The sequence below is a fragment of the Sorex araneus genome, chromosome X (genome assembly GCF_027595985.1).
Source record: "Sorex araneus isolate mSorAra2 chromosome X, mSorAra2.pri, whole genome shotgun sequence".
In the NCBI taxonomy this organism is placed as follows: Eukaryota; Metazoa; Chordata; class Mammalia; order Eulipotyphla; family Soricidae; genus Sorex; species Sorex araneus.
Window position 1 is genome coordinate 79,627,583 of NC_073313.1, and position 18,367 is coordinate 79,645,949.

The 18,367-nt window shown below is 39.0% G+C and overlaps 1 protein-coding gene across 2 annotated transcripts in view; it reads right to left on the reverse strand.

Annotated features, from left to right (window-relative positions):
* Positions 1-2,601: 2,601 nt before the first annotated feature.
* Positions 2,602-18,367, reverse strand: part of LOC101554386 (integrator complex subunit 6-like) — an 82,126-nt gene continuing 66,360 nt past the window's right edge. For both annotated transcript variants that reach the window (XM_004606557.3, XM_004606556.2), the window contains 7 exons: positions 16,172-16,390; positions 14,852-14,975; positions 13,392-13,534; positions 9,010-9,241; positions 5,730-6,101; positions 3,924-4,017; positions 2,602-3,579 (listed from right to left, as the gene is read on the reverse strand). In XM_004606557.3, coding sequence (XP_004606614.2) covers positions 3,471-3,579; positions 3,924-4,017; positions 5,730-6,101; positions 9,010-9,241; positions 13,392-13,534; positions 14,852-14,975; positions 16,172-16,390 — 1,293 coding nt within the window. In that variant the 3' untranslated portion in view covers positions 2,602-3,470. The remainder of the gene's footprint in view (positions 3,580-3,923; positions 4,018-5,729; positions 6,102-9,009; positions 9,242-13,391; positions 13,535-14,851; positions 14,976-16,171; positions 16,391-18,367) is intronic.

The following is an 18,367-nucleotide window of genomic DNA, read 5'->3' on the forward strand; positions in this document are numbered from 1 at the left end:
ACCCCTTTTGAGTCTTTGGTACTGCATAATGTTGGGCGCTTGAGCACAGCAGGTATGGCTACAAAACAGAACAATAAAAATAAATATACGAGCTTTGTATCTCCTTTAGTCAATAGATAAAAAAGCAGAGAGAGAGAAAGAGAGAGAGAGAGAGAGAGAGAGAGAGAAGTATAGCGCCTGCCAAAGAGGCAGGCAAGGGGTGGGTGGTGGAGGGATGGGTGTTTTAATACCATATGACTGAAATTCAATCATGAATGTCTTTGTAATGCTCTAAAAATAATTAAAAATAAAAAAATATTCATTATAAACCTGGACATTTGACTAATATTAAATGGAGCATATTTTTGCTATTGTCTATATTAAGTTAAGTATAGTTTTGGGAGATTTCTATGGGTACCACGATGACAGAAGTGAATCATGTAAATGCAAGAAGTCAACATTTACAGACATTTCCCTTTCCTAATATATTTTCCGCTGTGTGTGTCTCAGGTAGGTTTTTGAAGATCTAAAAGTTTGGTGGACAAGAACCAGCCACCACTTTGCATTGAATACAATTTGCTGCTTCCCTCAAAGTTATTTAGGAAAAGTTTTTAATTTTTCAGTGTGTTAAGACTTTTATTTGTTTGCATGAAACAAGAATTTTTGAGTGTAGAACTTGAAACCAGCGAACAGTGATCAAAACAAAGAAAAATAAGGACAACAAAAGGAGCCCAAATCAGGCAGAAGAAAAGAGATAATAAAACTTAAGGCAGAAATCAACGACATGGAAAAACAAAAGACAATCTGAAAGATCAATGAAACCAGAGCTGGTTCTTCGAGAAAGTAAACAAGATTGATAAACCATTAGCAAGACTCACAAAGAAAGAGAGAGAGAGAACCCTTATAAACAAAATCAGAAATAAAAGGGGGACATCACAACAGGAAAAAACCCGAATGCCCTAGAACGGATGACTGGTTGAGGAAACTTTGGTACATCTATACAATGGAATACTATGCAGCTGTTAGAAAAAAGGAGGTCACAAATTTTTTATTTAAGTGGATCAGCATGAAAAGTTTCATGCTAAGTGAAATGAGTCAGAAAGAGAGAGACAGACATAGAAAGATTGCATTCATCTATGACATATAGAATAACAGAGTGGGAGACTAACACCCAAGAATTGTAGAAACAACTACCAGGAGGTTGACTCCATGGCTAGGAGGCTGGCCTCACATTCTGGGGAATGGGCAACTCAGAGAAGGGATCACCAACTATAATGTAGTTGAAGGCCATGTGGGAGAAGGGAGTTGCGGGCTGAATGAGGGCTAGAGACTGAGCACAGTGGCCACTCAACACCTTTATTGCAAACCACAACAGCTAATTAGAGGGAGAGAACAGAAGGGAATACCCTGCCACAGTGACAGGGTGGGGTGGGGGGAGATGGGATTGGGGAGGATGGGAGGGATGCTGGGTTTACTGGTGGTGGAGTATGGGCACTGGTGAAGGGATGGGTTCCCGAACTTTGTATGGGGGAAGCATAAGCACAGATGTGTATAAATCCGTAACTGTACCCTCATGGTGATTCATTAATTAAAAATAAATAAATTTATTATTAAAAAAAAGAAACCAAAGAAATTCAAAAGATTATCAGAGACTACTTTGAAAAGCTGTATGCCACAAAACAAGAGAACCTAGAAGTAATGGATAAATTCCTGGATTCTTACAACCTCCCAAGGCTGAACCAAGAAAACCAGGAATACCTGAACAGTCCTATTAATATCAAGGAAATTGAAACTATAATCAAAAGTCTTCCCAACAACTTTTGACAATTATCTATGACTATAAGTTCCTGGGGGAATTACTGACATCCCAGAGTACCTTACACTGCTGTTTTCACCAGTATAACTCAATTCTGTGTGTAATTTAAAAATTTGTTTTGATTTTGGGGCCACATTGGGAAGTAATAACTCTTGCTATTGCTCTTGCCATTAATTTTTAAATTTAGGCATCATAATTTACAATACTTTTAACAGTAATTCACAGGCATACAATGATGCTACACCACATCTACTACCTGAGGGTCAGTGTCCCTCCACCTCTGCCTGTAAGTCTACTTCCCACCTTAACAAACTTGGTTCTGTATGCTGACTGAGTATGTAACCATTGGTCATTTTAATTTTATTACTATTTTTTGTTTGTATCTTTGTTTTTTTGGGGGGAACCACACCTAGCTGCGTTCAAGGCTTACTCCTGGTCCTGAGCTCAGGATTCACTGATGGGGCTGGGGGGGGGCTCAGGGGAACATATAGGGTACAAGAGATCAAATCTGGGCTGGCAGCTTGCAAGGCAAGTGCCCTACCACTGTACTGTTGCTCTGTTCCATCACTGACCATTTTAAAAATCAATTTATTAGCAATATTATTGGCTTATGCTTGCAGCCTAACTGCACCGTGTCCACCACCTGTACCCCAAAATTCTTCTTTCATTAACCCAGGTGTGTGATACTTTGAGGTTTCAATCCTTATGCCTTATGCCACTATCTTAATTTGAGTGCATACTTTTTTTCCTGAAAGGAATAACAAGTCATAAGAAAAGGAAAACTAGGAACTTTTATAGCATCGATAAACTTGTGAAAATCAAAAAATTGATTTATTTAGATAATCAAAGTCAAAATCTCTTTACATTTTTGAAAATTAATACAAAGATAATGATATTGCTCCATATAAACTTCTGTATAAACATTAAAGGAAACATATACATTATTTTTTCTTTTAGTGCTTCCAAAGCACAGAATGTTTCAAGTCTACCCGAAGACTTTCTGTAGTCACAGGCGAGAACAAGTCAGTATTCAGGGCAGTCTCAGGTGCACTTGTAATGTAGACAAAATAGAAGAGAGTTGGAGGTAGACTGTTTGGTGACTCTCCCCACCCCCCTCCCAAAGAGCAATAAGTTATTGGAATAGCAGCTTTCCAACAGTTTGATTCAAACTGTCCTGAATATTGCATGATTTAAAAGGCACAACTAGGAACTGTGGAAACCTTGATCTTAATCACAAAATTACCAGTTGGATCCTGAACACCTATGATTTCTGCAGAAACAGAAGAAGCACCAGATAGTGAGTGCTATAACTGCAGGTGGCCCCAAATCACTCTAGAAATGCCTGGATCTGAGAAGCTCAAATGAGTGAATCCTTATTATGTGTAGTAAGGGTTCAGCATTGTCTACTGAGTTTACCCTGCTAAATTAATAACTCCTTCCTTAACTGGGAAAAGAAACAACAAGTTAAGACTCCCAAATAAAATTTCCAGGGCAAAAGACCAACGTTTCCTGTTAGACAGTCACAAAATGAAATTTTAAAAATTCCACTGCTTTTTGTTATCTTCTGGAAGGATGGGAAGTGCCTTGACTAAAGCATTCCAGGAAACTTCAACAATATTCCATCTCTTCCTACAGCACAGGAAACATGATATTTTTTCCCTCCTTGGTCTTCGCATTAACACGATGATCTTCTGCTAGTATGATAAACATTGTTGAGAAGGTGGTAAGATTCTATCTTTTCCAGTACCTTCTCAAGGTACTGAATTAGAACTCTTCTTTTAAACCTAAAAGCAAAGGGAGATTTTCTTAACCTAAAGATACTTAACACACTTATAATGTACAAAGCATTGTGTTGGGTACAAAGCGGAAGTGGCAATCTACATGGGAATAGAAAATGCATCCTTATGGAAATACGGGGTTTAGAAACTAGTCACACTGTGGTGTGCCTAGAAGGATCTATAAATTTGGACGGCTGAAGTAGATGCCTCTGCAGGTGGCTTTCACCATGAAAAGCCTTAACCTGAACAAGTGCTTGGGTTTGAGAAAAGCAAGGCAGAGAAAACACATCCCCCATATTCTGGAGAGGACCTTACTGCTTAAAAAATTCAATGTATCTCTCTGTACATACCTTGCAGCTTCCTTGATGGTAAATTCAACAAACTGTTTCTTGACTGCTAGAGATCCTTGTACTTGCTCAAGCAAAGTGAAAATTCTTTCATATTCTGAAGACATGAAATAAAACTTCAGTATTGAAAAATATGAATGGGATATAAAGTTCAGTTTATTCCTCCTCAGTAATCTTTCTCCATCAATAGTTAGAGTTTGCATTTTTAAACTCTCAAATCCGCACATATCTATTATATGAACTTTTTGGTAAGCACTCATCAAATGTGCTAAAAGATGCCCCTCACCCAAAGCTGTCCATATTCAAATCCCAGGAACCTGTAGATGTTACCTTTACTGTCAGAAGGTTTTTTACTCTGAATATATAAATAAGTTTTAGGTCTTGAGATGGGGAAATTATGCAGGTTTATGCCCAGTATAATCACAAATGTACTTATAAGAGGGAGGCTACCATAGATCTGGCCAGAGAGGAAAGAAATTAAAAGATTGGAAGCAAAGGTTGTAGAACAGAAAATGTGCTAACATTGTTGGCTTGAAGATGGAGGAAGGGGTCATAGGTCTAAGAATGTGGTAGCCTCTGGAAAAGGAAAGGAGATAGATTCTATCCTGGAGTCTCCAGAAGCAACATTTGGTCTGCTATCACCTTCATTTTAGCCAGTGAAAGCGTTTCACAGTCTGGAGAGATATTATAGTGATTGAAGGCCTTGCCTTACACATGGGCAACCTGGGTTTGATTCCTAGTACCCCATATTTTCCCTGTGGCAATGCCAGGAGTGATCCCTGTGTGTGTAATCAGAGGTAAGCACCACTTGATTTGTCCCCAAAATAAGAACAAAAAAAAGCATTTCAGAATTCTGACTTCCATAGCCATAAGATCATACATTTGTGGAAGGGCCAGTGGCAAAAGTGTTGACATTGCGAGTTTGAGACCAAAACCCACACACCATTCCACACAAATCAAGTGCAGCACAGTAACCTTGCTGTTGGGGACCTCTGGTTCTGCAATAAGTATAGCTGTCTAGCACACCCTAGCTAGCTGCATGCAAGCATCACAACTAATGTGTATAAATATCATAGCCAGGTATGTGATCCCTGGTGAGCACATGTGCAAGTACCACAACTAAGGTGTGTGACTCCACACAAATACTAAAACCAGAACTTGTGCAAGCACCATGATTACAAGTAAAATGTGCATTGCAGCAAGCACTATAACTAAAGTGTGTAAGGCCCAATGAGCACTGAGGCCGAGTGTATGAAGACCATCACCAAATGTGTGAACCCCCAGAAAGTACCACAACTAAGAAAACATAAAAATCAAGTATTTGAGCACTTCAGGGCACAGCAAAAGGGGGAAGGAAAGGAAAATTGAAAATAATAAATAAATTTGTAGGGCTTCTTTCGGGAGGGCACATCTGGCAGTGCTCAGGGATTACTCCTGGCTCTGTGCCTCAGGGATCACTCCTGTGGTACTCAGGGGAACATTATCTGGTTCTGGGAAATGGAACTGGGGTTGGCTGCATGCAAGGCAAGCACCTTACCTTCTGTACAATCACTCCAGGCTAAATTTGTCTAGAAGTCAAGACGTTTGCAGTAACTTGTTAAAGTAGCAAAACAAAATTACTACAATGGGGGAAAAGGAGAGAACTGTGCATTGGGTTTTCTTAGTTAAACACGTCATTCTTTTAAATAAGGTGAAAACCCAGGACTTTGAAAAAATGGACCTTAAGAAAGAGATTGTATATCTTAAGAATTATAGGATGAACAGAAACTCCCACTGTATTGCTGATGAGTGTTCTTTTGTGTTACTTACTTCGTCCAAATCTTCTAACTTCCTTCATTAGCTGGTTTTTTATATCAGCGTTGATTCCTTGTGCCATGGCAGGGGTTATTTGCAATGTATTTGGCACAGTTCTCAAAGAATTTACTACAGAGACTTTACGATCATCTATCGAGGCACTGCAGTTTTTGGTTTCTCCTCCAAGTGTGTGACTACCAGATTTATGAATCAGGCCATCTTTCCTGAGACTAACAAAGTCATCAGAAAGAAAATCCAGTGGGTTGACTGGAATGCCATCTCCTGCCATATTTATAATATCTGGTGCAGCGGATTTTAACAAGAAGCCATCAGGTGAGATTTGTCCATTTTCCATCTTCTCATGGACATCGTGAATAACAGTGGTGTCTAGAAACCAAATCAAGAAAGTTAACTGCAAAATAGGTGCATCGTCTCAACCTTAGTTTCTGGCACTCCTCATTTTTGAAGAAATTATTTACTTTACAAAGCATGAGAGCATACCAGATGAAGTCTGAAGCCTCTCAAATTGACCTTAAGAAAGAGAATACAACCAAAGCAGATTCTCCACTTTATCACACTGATTACATAGGAAACCTAGCAAGACAGTACAGCTAATCAACATCATCAGATATGTGCCACCATGATTTGGTGGCAGCTGGGGCTTTATGACTGGAAAGGAAAATTTCACTTGATTTCTGTAATTTATTTATGAAAAGGTGTGCTTTACCAACCTTGATGTAAAATCTTATGAGCACCTTCACCTTCTCTCTTCTTCACCCCAAAACTTTTTTTGTTTTGTTTTGTTTTGCTTTTTGGGTCACACCCTGCGATGCTCAGGGGTTATTCCTGGCTCTGCACTCAGGAATTACTCCTGGTAGTGCTTGGAGGACCATATGTGAAGCTGGGAATCGAACCCGGGTTGGCTGTGTGCAAGGCAAACGCCCTACCCGCTGTTCTATCTCTCCAGCCCAATCACCTCAAAACTTTTGAAGAAACAGATGTGGCCTTTAGGTCTGAGAAAGGCTCTAAATATATTCCCTCACCAAAAATCCCTGTCAGTGTAGTATTATTTTCTTATTTCCTATCTCAGAAATGTGGGTTTATTTTCACCTTTACTTTATTTAATTCATCTTTGTCTGTGACAGGTCTAGAGTTCAGCAGTGAACAGGAGACAGGAATAATTCTGATCCTTGTGGGACTTATATCCTCCTGGGGAAGTTGGACAGCAAGTTCCCAGCCAGTATATAAAATAATCCTTAAGTTGAATTCCTGCTAGGGAAGAAGTGAAATTGGATGTGACAGATGAGGAGAGGAAACCTCCATGGGCCTTATAGTCAGACAGGGCCTTGAAAGGGACATTTGGAAGTGCCTGAAGGAGGATTAAGAGCTGACCTTGTGCACATGAAGATGAAGAGATTCAGGCTGTGATCAGGACATGACCCATCAGAAAAAATCATGGCTAACAGTATTAGGGAAAGAGGAAGGGAGACCCGAGATGAGGCTGATAAGGAGACTTGTTATAGAGGAAGTTAGGATGAGGTGTGCAAAGCTTGAGGTCAGATTCTGCTGTGAGTGAAAAGAAAGGGTGTGGATGGGTTTTCAGTGTGGGCAGGGCATGATCTGTGTTCCTATCCACATGGTCACTCAGACTGCAGAGTTCATGTATGGGTCAGAGGAGAGAAAGAATGGGAATCAAATTGGATAAGAGCTGTTGTAGCTTGGCACGAAGAATGGCAGTGTGGATTAAAGGAATGGAGAGAAATGATGGGACACAGACATCAATTTGGTCATCAAATTGCCTGTACCTGTGCTAATTGATGGAAGTGAAAAATAAATAAAAGAGGAATCACGGTGACTCAGGGTTTTTCACCAAATCTCTGGGTAAGTGCCAGGAGTGCTCGGGAGCTGGCACTCAATTTCTTTCAAGAGTTGATCATGTCTGCCACTTTCTGTGTCTAGTTCAGTGATCTCACATTGTTTTGGTATTATTTTTGGGTCATACCCCGCAGCAATCAGGACTTATCCTAAGTTCTGTGCTCAGGGATCACTCCTGGTGAGGCTTAGGGGACCACATGGGATGCTGGGGATACAGTCTGGATTGGCTATGTGCAAGGCAAGCATCCTACCCACTGTATTATCTCTTCAGCCTCATCCTCACATTGATAGCTTGACATTCCTAGTATTGGCATTATGTTATTGTGGTGATCTGCAAACACTACAACCCAGGGCTGTTCATCCTTCCAATCCCCACACCCGTGAATAACAAACGGCAATAGCTTCACCAACATATCACTAGTGAAGGCATTGACTGTACTGAGGTAGGCCTCAGGTAAAGAAGAAGAGAGCAGCTCGGGGTTTTAGTTGAAACATATGAAAACGAGTCATATTTTTATGTCTATTATTAAATGTCTATAATTAAATTTGAGTCTGGAGTTGATAACAAGTTATAGAGGTATAGATATTCTGGTTGTTGAAATGGATGTCATATTTAAAGTCCAAGACTACATAGGATAAGAGAGAGAAAAAGAGATAGAGAGGGAGAGAGAATGAGCATTATGAATGAATTTGGTGACACAGAGGGAGTTTAATATTGAACCCTGGGATCCTAATGAAAAAGAAAGGGAAAAACCAGATGCACGAAAAGAAGTCACTATTAAAGGGAAAAGAAAAACAGGAAATCTGTGGTGTCTCAGAACCCGAGAAAGACTACACAGAGGACAATGAACAACAATGTCAAATGATATAAAAATGGTGATGGCATCACATATCGGAGACTGGGAACGTTAATGAGGCATGAAGGAGGCAAAGACAGATCATACTGGCATAGGGCATGAAAAGTAGGCGAAAACATAAGGAGTAGTGCCCAGTTTTTCCTTTTGCCTCAAGAACCTCCTTCATCCTTTTGACTCACTCAACAAATCTAAATGGCTACATCTTGTTATTCCTTGCCCTGGCAAAGGGAATGTTCATATATCTCAATGTCCTTAACTTGTGCTAATTGCCATCTTGTGCTAATTACTATCTTGTGATAATTACTACCTAAGTATAGTAATTTTTATAATCTTTATATAGATCATACATATGTACATATGTATATATACACATATGTATGTATACATATAGATTGAGATCCTTGAAAAAAGGGTCTCAAGTCCTCCCAGGGTAGACTGTGCCTGCCACACTAATGATTTAATAATGGTTTACTTAATGAAAAAAAAAACAATGCAACATAAATGAACCAAAGGAAATCAAAATTCTTTGGGGATTCTAGGAAATCACAACCACTACTCTATACCTGTATGTCCAGGTGTGGGTTTGATGAGGTTTGGATAAGATGGGAACCAGGAGGTTGAGAGTTCCTTTCCGCCCACATGGTTAGTTATAGTAGATGATGTTTGTGGTTTCCTCAACAGCAGGGACACACTCCTCCTTCTCTTGGTTGACAGAGAAATGTTGGGTTCTCCAGGTCGTTTCACTTTGTTTTGTGGCCCTGCTACAAAATCATCTGCTTCATCGATCATCATTCCCTAAAAATCAATGAGCATACTCCATCAAAGATAAAACTTCAACTATGTAAGCATTTTTCATGTGCATATATGATTATACATTATAATATCATCACCAATACAGGTTTTCATTAATCAAAGATTTACTATGCCCCCCAGAATTTTTTTTTCTTTTTGGGTCACACCCAGAGATGCTCATGGATTACTCCTGGCTTCATTCCTGGCGGTGCTCGGGAGACCATATGGGATGCTGGGAATCAAACCCGGGTCTGCCGCATGCAAGGCAAACACCCTACCCACTGTGCTATCACTCCAGCCCCCTGCCCAGAATTTTTTTCAGAAAATTAAACTCAGTTTAAAACCAGTCTAAGTGAAACAAGAAGGAAACTAAAACAAGAAGTGTTGTTAATGATCAGATGCAGTACAATCATGATTCATCAAAAAGTTTAAACAATAAGTAATTCTCATCAATAAATATAGGAATACAGCTTTTCCCTGCTACTATAAGTAGACCATTCCTCTGAAACTTATTTGTTTTGTTTTGTTTCGGTCATACCTGGCAATGCTCAGGGGTTACTCCTGACTCTGATCTCAGAAATCACTCCTGGCAGTGCTCCAGTCCCCTATGGGATGCCAGGGATCAAATCTGGGTTAGTCATGTGCAAGGCAAGTGCTCTACTCATTGGACTATCGCTCAAGTGTCCCTCTGAAACTTTTGTGACCCAAAATGTCAAAAAGTGAAGAAGCACTTGTCATTTGTTAAGATAGAAGCATTTTTAGTGTTCTTCGATCCCAAAAATAAGCAACCAGGTTATACCAAATAATACATAAAACCTAACACAACACTATGTCACAATAAAATCAAGAATATTAAAAATAGTTTGTATAAAGTAGTTTCCTGGGGAGGAGCTTGTCGGTGCTGATCACTGTTACGGGTGCTGTTGGCAAATAAACATGGAACACTCGTTTTGACTTTTGCCTGTAGTTGTAAAATTGGCACCACTCTTCAGATTTCTAGTAGTGAAAAATAAAAACAGGTTTGGGTAGTCTCTACTTTTCAAAAGTTCATTTCATGTCACTATTCTCTTATGAAAGATATGCATCAGTGCTTAATTTCACAAGTGGGAAGAAATCTGAAAAGAACTAGTGATTTTATAAAAAATGTGTAAAACAAAAATTAACTTTAGTTTTGGTTTGCAGCAGTTGCTGTACAACAGTGCTAATCCATGCTCCTTCTCTGGGAATGATCTTATACACATGTTTGTATTGAGCATACATCCCTTTTTAACTGTATATTGTATGATTTTTAGTTTTTAATGTGTATATGGTCTGAGTTAGTAGGATAGTTGGGGGTGTGGAAATGCTCAAATATTTCTCCATGTAAACTAATAATTGTAATGCTTTCATTAATTATACCATTTCAGTTTATGAAAGTTGTCATAGGGAGGCTGTTTTTTTAGATAGTGGGGAAAATCTGTACTAAGATAGCTATTTCTTTTTTTTTGCTTTTTGGGTCACAGCAGCGATGCTCAGGTGTTACTCCTGGCTTTGCACCCAGGAATTACTCCTGGCGGTGCTTGGGGAACCATATGGGATGCTGGGGATCGAACCCGGATCGGCCGCATCCAAGGCAAACACCCTATCTGCTGTGAGATAGCTATTTTTTTAATCAACTGGCTTAACACAATCTTAAAGTGGAGAATATCCAGAGCTACCTTCCTGAAGAACCATTGCCACTGTGCATCAGATTTTGGTAAGGGGAACATTCTCTTAGCGTGTTTTGTGATTTAAATTCATCAATATCACGGTACAGAATGCTATGGTTATGTACAGCTAAATGAGAAATATAACTCTCCCAGTGGCAGCCTTACAGAGATTCAAGTATGTCCACTTTAGTGTTGGACAGAAATGAAGAGGAATTTTACTCTTGGGGTTAGATAAAAAATGAGAGCCAGCAGTACAGAAGGTCAGCTAGAGCTGGTCTACAATCATAATGTAGTAAGAATGACAAATTGTTTTCCAAAGCATTTGTTCCTTGCCATAAATGGAAGAGAGAAGAAAATTTATTCACGATCATTTATGTTTTGTTTTAAAACATGACATGTCATGTTTTGTTCTAAACAATATATATGAAATAACTCTATTTCAGTGTTAGGTTGGTGAAATTATTATTCTTGATGGAGAAACCAAGACAAATGATGAAGAAAAACTTTGATCAGTTGAGAATTGGGGTGAGTTAAAATACCTTTCAGTCTGCTTTTGTTGCAGAAGATAATTACTGCACATATTGCATCTTTTTTTTTTTTTTGCTTTTTGGGTCACGCCTGGCGATGCACAGGGGTTACTCCTGGCTTTGCACTCAGGAATTGCCCCTGGCTGTGTTAGGGGACTGTATGGGATGCTGGGATTTGAACCTGGGTCGGCCTCGTGCAAGGCAAATGCCCTACCCGCTGTGCTATTGCTCCAGCCCCCACGTATTGCATCTTAATGCCAATGTTTTATTTTTCCCATAGGTGAAAATATAATCCCTGTTTATATTCATGCTTTATTAGTCAAATCAGTGCATTGCACATATACACAGGTGTCAGACAAAACACAAACCTCACAGTTAGGACTTTGGTAGAATAATTTAAGCAACATCACCTAGGGCCGGAGCGATAGTATGGTGGGTAGGGTGTTTGCCTTATAAGCGGATTACCCAGGTTTGGCCCCCGGGTCCCATATGGTCCTCTGAGCCCTGAGCCAAAAGTAAGTCTTGAACCCCCCAGAAAGCAATATCACTTAGTACCTTATATTGCAGAAGGAATATGTCCCCACAGTCTTGAAAGAACATTAGAGATCTTAATAATGAAGCAGCAAAGTTAGATAGTGATCCCAGTATTAAAAGAATTAGCATATGGAGGTAGAAATGAATACAGAGTATAGAAGTGAAAATAGTGGTTTCAAGTCCTGCCCCTACTTTCCCCATATCTAGTGCTGTTCAGGGATTATTCCTTGCACTGTGTTCAGGAATGACCCCTGGTGGTGCTCAGGGGAGCATATGTGATGCCAGGCAGGCTGTAAGCAAGGTCCCCTGCGTTATCTCTCTGGCCACAAAAAACACTTTGTTTTTCTTTCCCTTTGGTATTTGAGCCATGCCTGGTAGTCTTGGGGGACCATATATGTTCTGGGGATTAAACAGGGTCAGTGGCAAGCAAGGTAAATGTCCTAACCCTGTACTCTCTCCCCTGCTCCCAAATCTTGGCTCTTGTCAGCTGTGCCACTCAGGATAGGCTATCAGACCACTTTCCTCCTTGTTGTAGTCTTATAAAAGGACCTTGAGAAAAATTCCCCTCGTAGAATGGTTGTAAACATTAAATATGATCACTGAAAACATCCACTCATACTTAGATATTTAAGAAATTTCAGCTATTCCACAATGTGGAAAAAACCAGAGTGCCCGAAAACAGATGATTGGCTAAAGAAACTTTGGTATATTTACACAATGGAATACTACGTAGCTGTCAGAAAACATGAAGTCATGAAATTTGCATATAAGTGGATCAACATGGAAAGTATCATGCTGAGTGAAATGAGTCAGAAAGAAAGAGACAGACATAGAAAGATCGCACTCATATGTGGAATATAAAGTGGCTGAGAGGTACAAGCTTACAATGTTGTGATTCCTGGCAGACATTTCTCTGGACTTAGTTACTAAAATACTAAAATACAGAAATCCAAAACTATGCTGCTGCTAGTGCGGCCTCCTGACCTCATATCTCTTCATTCTCAGCAATGGAAAACAAATTACCAAATGCTTTCTTTTCAGCAGATCGACTTTAGGGGGGAGAAACTCCAAATCAATAATAGTGAATTTTTTTGTTTAAATATTGAATGTAATCAAAGTAAAGTGAAAGTAAAGTTAAATTTACCAGTTACACATGCGGGGTGGGGGGCTGGGGAGGTGGGGGGAAGGGGGGAGGTATATCGTGATTCTTGGTGGTGGAATATGTGCACTGGTGAAGGGATGGGTGTTTGAGCATTGTATAACTGAGACTTTAACCTGAACGCTTTGTAACTTTCCACATGGTGAATTAATAAAAGAATTTAAAAAAAAAGAAATTTCAGCTATTGTTTTGTTCAAGATACCAAGAAAATCACAATTTAGGCAGCACCAAAATAGGTACATTACCTTCTTATCTTGTTTAAATGGATTGCCAAAAGTATGTAGTCTTTTTGGTTGATCTGGATCAATCTCTCGAAATGGAGAAGACATTGTCTTTAGATATTCCTGATAGTTACCCATTTGTGCAACTGGAACGCTATGAAGGGAATCTGCAAAATCCCAAAAGGGAAACAGATGTTTTACATCTGAAATATATGCTTAGAAGACATCATGTGTATCTTGGCAGATGATAGGGTCTAAAATCTCAAAATCTAGCATTCTATGATCAAAAATCATCTCTCTTTATTCAACTACTTATTCTACCATCACTAACTGCCTAAAGCTGTAAACAAAGGGCCAAGAATTCTGTTCGCCTCCAAACCAGGCTTCAGAATATGAGTTGACACCTCTTATTCAAACACTACATTTGTTCTAATGTTTCAAAGAGATCTTTCATTTATTTTCATTATCCAGAGAACCTTGCTCAGTGACGGTTACCCTCTTGTAAATTTCCATTAAATTTACACGTTTTGTGTCTGAAAAAACCATCTGCCCTGAAAAAGCCAGGAGGTTGGCCAGGTAAAAATTTACTTGCTTTATTTTATTTTGGGTCTCTCAGTGTTCAGAGGAGCCCAGCAGCACTCCCAATGATATTTAGTCTGACAGTGTGGGCGTGAAGTGCGCTGGCCCTGTGATGCAGTGCTGATGGGCAAAATGGTGATGGGAGCGACTAGGGTTACCTCAGTGGTGCTCACGAGACCATGTAATAGTAGGAATCAAACTCAGGGCCTCTTCATATAAAGCATGATGAAAGGAAAATTGCATACCACAGTTACCTTGGGCATCATCAGACTTATTCCTTTCATATAAGCAAGGACAGCTTTTTTTTTTAGCTTTTTGGGTCACGCCTGGCTATGCTCAGGGATTACTCCGGGTGATCTACTCAGGAATTACTCCAGAAGGTACTGAGGGGACCATATGGGATGCTGGGGATCGAACCCAGGTCAAACACATGCAAGGCAAACACCCTCCCTGCTGTACTATCGCTCCAGCCCCTAAGTGAGGACTTCTTGATACACTTCAATACAGCAAGTTGGGTGGAATAGTGCTAGGAACTACAATTTCTGAAATCTTGACAGACCTGGACTCTGCACTTTCCAACTCACTAAAGCTGGGCAAATGACTTAATTGCTCACTCTCAATATTCATATCAACAATAAGGATATCAAAATGGTATCTGGAGCTGAACTGTTTTTAGGCTTGTAAGAATTAAAGCATGGAAAGAATAATAAGTGTTGATAAATGCATACTTCCCCTTAAACCTGAGAATAATAATTGTGAACTTGAGTTAACATAGAGAATCAGTGAAAAGAAAAACTATTCTAAACATTAAAATGCTACAGAATAATCTATTCATTATGCAATAAACATGTAAATCAGGCTTCACATTTTAGTAATCAACAGAAAATAACCCTTTGTCCATTTACCTTCATCTTGTCCGACAATGAATTTGTGTGTTTTCAGCAGATTTGATCTCATTCTAGTTAGCTGGTCTAAGAGATCTCTACGTGGAATATCATAAGCATTTCTATATGTCTGAGGTTTCAAATCCTATTTGAAATGAACAAATAATTTTAGTTATCTCTAAATTTTGTAATACAGAAATATAATTCTTAATCTTCTTAAAATCCTAATGAGTGAAGAGAGTTATATTCAATACAACTGACAACAGTAAAATTTTCCCAATGGAAAATCTGTCTTCACAGATCTTGCTCTGAATTAATTTTCTTTTTATTTATTTTTGAAATAGTCACTGTTTTCTTGCTCTGAGTTTTAATATGTCTATAAAGCATTAAAGCCACTTTATGGACACATTAAAGTAAAAGGAAATATCCTTTCCAATTACATCACTTAAAATCCCTAATTCTCAAACTTACATCTATGTCAGGGGCTGGAGCGATAGCACAGCGGGTAGGGCATTTGCCTTGCACGCGGCTGACCTGGGTTCGATTCCCAGCATCCCATATGGTTCCCTGAGCAACGCTAGGAGTAATTCCTGAGTGCATGAGCCAGGAGTAACCCCTGTGAATTGCTGGGTGTGACCCAAAAAGAAAAACAAACAAACAAAAAAAACCCCACAAAAACCCCTTACATCCATGTCCGCCTTGTAGCCCACAACTTGTAATCTGGAATATCCTCTGGCAGATGTGAGGGCAAGTTCCCTCCATGAGCAATAACTTCTTCTGCAGATTAGCTGAGTGCCTCTAGCTGTGATTTCTTTGGCATCTGCTGCTGGATTTGATCCCAGACTGACCAATGCCAAGTCCGCCAGTGACTGAGAATTGTGTAGCAGGCTTGGGGGTGGGGTCAGGCCCTGACCGCATTTCCTCAAATTGGATGGACCTCCTCAATGAAAAATTTTGGTACCTGCCATCACCATCAGGCTGCCCAAGGCTTTCTCCTAAGGGCACCACTGTTTGAGTTTCTCCACACCCAATCCCCTCTCCTTCCCCTTCTTCTCTCACAGTTTCACCATCACAATTGTGACCTGAAGTCTTTTCCAGCCTACTCCATTTCTTCTTCCCTTTATCTTTCATTCACGTGACTCCACCCCCAAACATCTTGCATATTTCATTTCATATTGTCATGTGCTGGAAGCACAGTTCCTAAATTCGTTCTTTAATAACTATAAAATTCAAGATAAGATTTTAATTATTTCAAAATTAAAGCAAAATGAAAGACATAAATGTCAATTATGTCAAAATGACAAGTTCGAACAAACAGACACTATTTCTATCACCATTTACCTTGTTTAATAGCCCTACTTGGAAGCCAGAAAATTCTTTGGTATTCAATTCTGTCAGTCTTGGTGCAGTTTCTCCTATGATTTCTTTCAACAGTTTTCTAAAATTTTTACTATGAGTCAAAGACAGGCCACCTCCAGAATGATTTTTCACTTTGATTCCAATTTCCTGGGGAGGTTTCTTCCCCACTGATGCCAGTATTCGTTCTGACTCTAGTTTGGTCTAAAATGAAAGTATATACTATGTCATGGAAACAAACTATGCTATTACTTGTTTTTACTATTTAAGAGATAGCATTTTAACAATCCCACAGAACAATTTTAATTTCAAATAACAGAAAAATTGATAATTAAATATTTTCCTGTGCTTCTCTGTACTACCACAGCAGAGAGAGGGGGGCTAGAAAAATAAATAGCACAATCTTTCTTTTGCTTAGTGTCAAAATTATGGTTGAATCCATGGATGAAATTTATATTCATAGGCAATTAAAACCACATTTTATTACTACAGTATAGTCTAAGTCAGCATATTCATTTGACCCATACATAAAGGTTTAGGACTCACTCATTTATAAATATAAACTAGTGCTAAAATTCAGGTTACATATTTTGTCATTATATTGGAAAAAGTAGCATTGTTTGTTTTCACCTCTGGGACATCCAAATATCTTAGCAGGTGATATTTAATTTAATAGATATTACCAAGTAACTATTATTTAGCATGTACTCAATAAGTTTCTTATTAAAAATCCTAATGTATCAATGAATATTGCTTGAGAAAGTGCCTTAGTAATATTTTGGACATATTCGTATATTACACATATCTCTGATGATTCAAGAAACAGTGGTGACAGTTATTAAATTAGTAATTAGTAATTAGAGCTATTATTAATTAGTAATGATACTTTGTTTTCTCTAAAATATGGATTTTTCACCAATGTTCAGTAAGCCCATTTGAATTTTGAATGTATGGTTTAGTCAGAGATATTTATGAATTATTGGACTTAAGTTTTAAATCATGATATAAGGGATAAGAACAAATGGACAATATGCTTCCTTAAATAATTCTAGCTATATAAGGAACGTTGTCCACAAGCACATAGAACTGGTAAAAGTTTCAACTCTTCTCACTATATTTCCTTGTGGTCAGACAGCTGACATAGCCTTAAAGGCCTATGGTAAATATCAAATAAAAAAATCAAAGACCAATCAATCAATAACCAAAAACAAAACACTAACAACAGCAACAACAAAAATCTATTAGCAGAGAGGAAAGAGGGGAAGGGAACCCTCAGTAGAAATCTGAGTTCGCCTTTACTTTTGTTTTTCATTTATGAGGACACGGGACTGGTAGGAGCTGGTAAACTCCAAAGTGTGATTAAATTGTTTCCAGTTCCTAGGGTGGTAAGTCAACCTCCAAAATTGAGGCATCATTCTGGCTCTGTTTTATAAGGCCTAACTTCCAAACATATACACTTGAAGCATTATATCACTGCAAATGCTACTACCATTCCCTACCTGGGAATGCATTTATGCATTAGAAGACAGTAATACTGCAACATTCATTTGTCATATAACATAATATATCTGTATGGCAGTAATGGTCTAACTCAGTTGTTCTTAAACATTTCCATCCTGCAAGAATGGGCTAAGTAGAGGTGAGAAGTATGATAAGTAGGGGTGAGTGGAGAATGAGGTACTAATAGAAAGGGGCAGGCAAGGGACGAAGTGAATAATGGTAAATGAGGTGGGGGAGAAACAGATGGAGAGCAAGAAGAGGGAGGTTGAACTCCACTCTTCAGGTCTCCTTGGGGCCTAATACCTCCAGTTTGAAAAACACTGGTCTCATCTCCCCCTCCCCCAGAAAAAAGCATAGATATATTGATTAATTTAAAATGAATTTCAGGCAAGTTATTTGATTACACAATGCCTCAGTGTGCTGACTTAAGGGGTGGGGGATTGTTCTAGCCCAATGTAGTTTGGAGAGAAACTAGGTTGAGGATAGATAAAATGTGACCCATGTTATAATTCTATCAAGCCTCTGCCCTTCGTGGGCCACAGAGAATCAATGAGCTTGCAGGTAGGACAAGCTGGCAAGCAAAAGAACAAATGGCAGAGCATCAAATGATACTGACAGACCCTTAACGGCAGTTTAATGCTGAAGCTAGAAGCCATAGAGAATCACATTATTACTAATCCA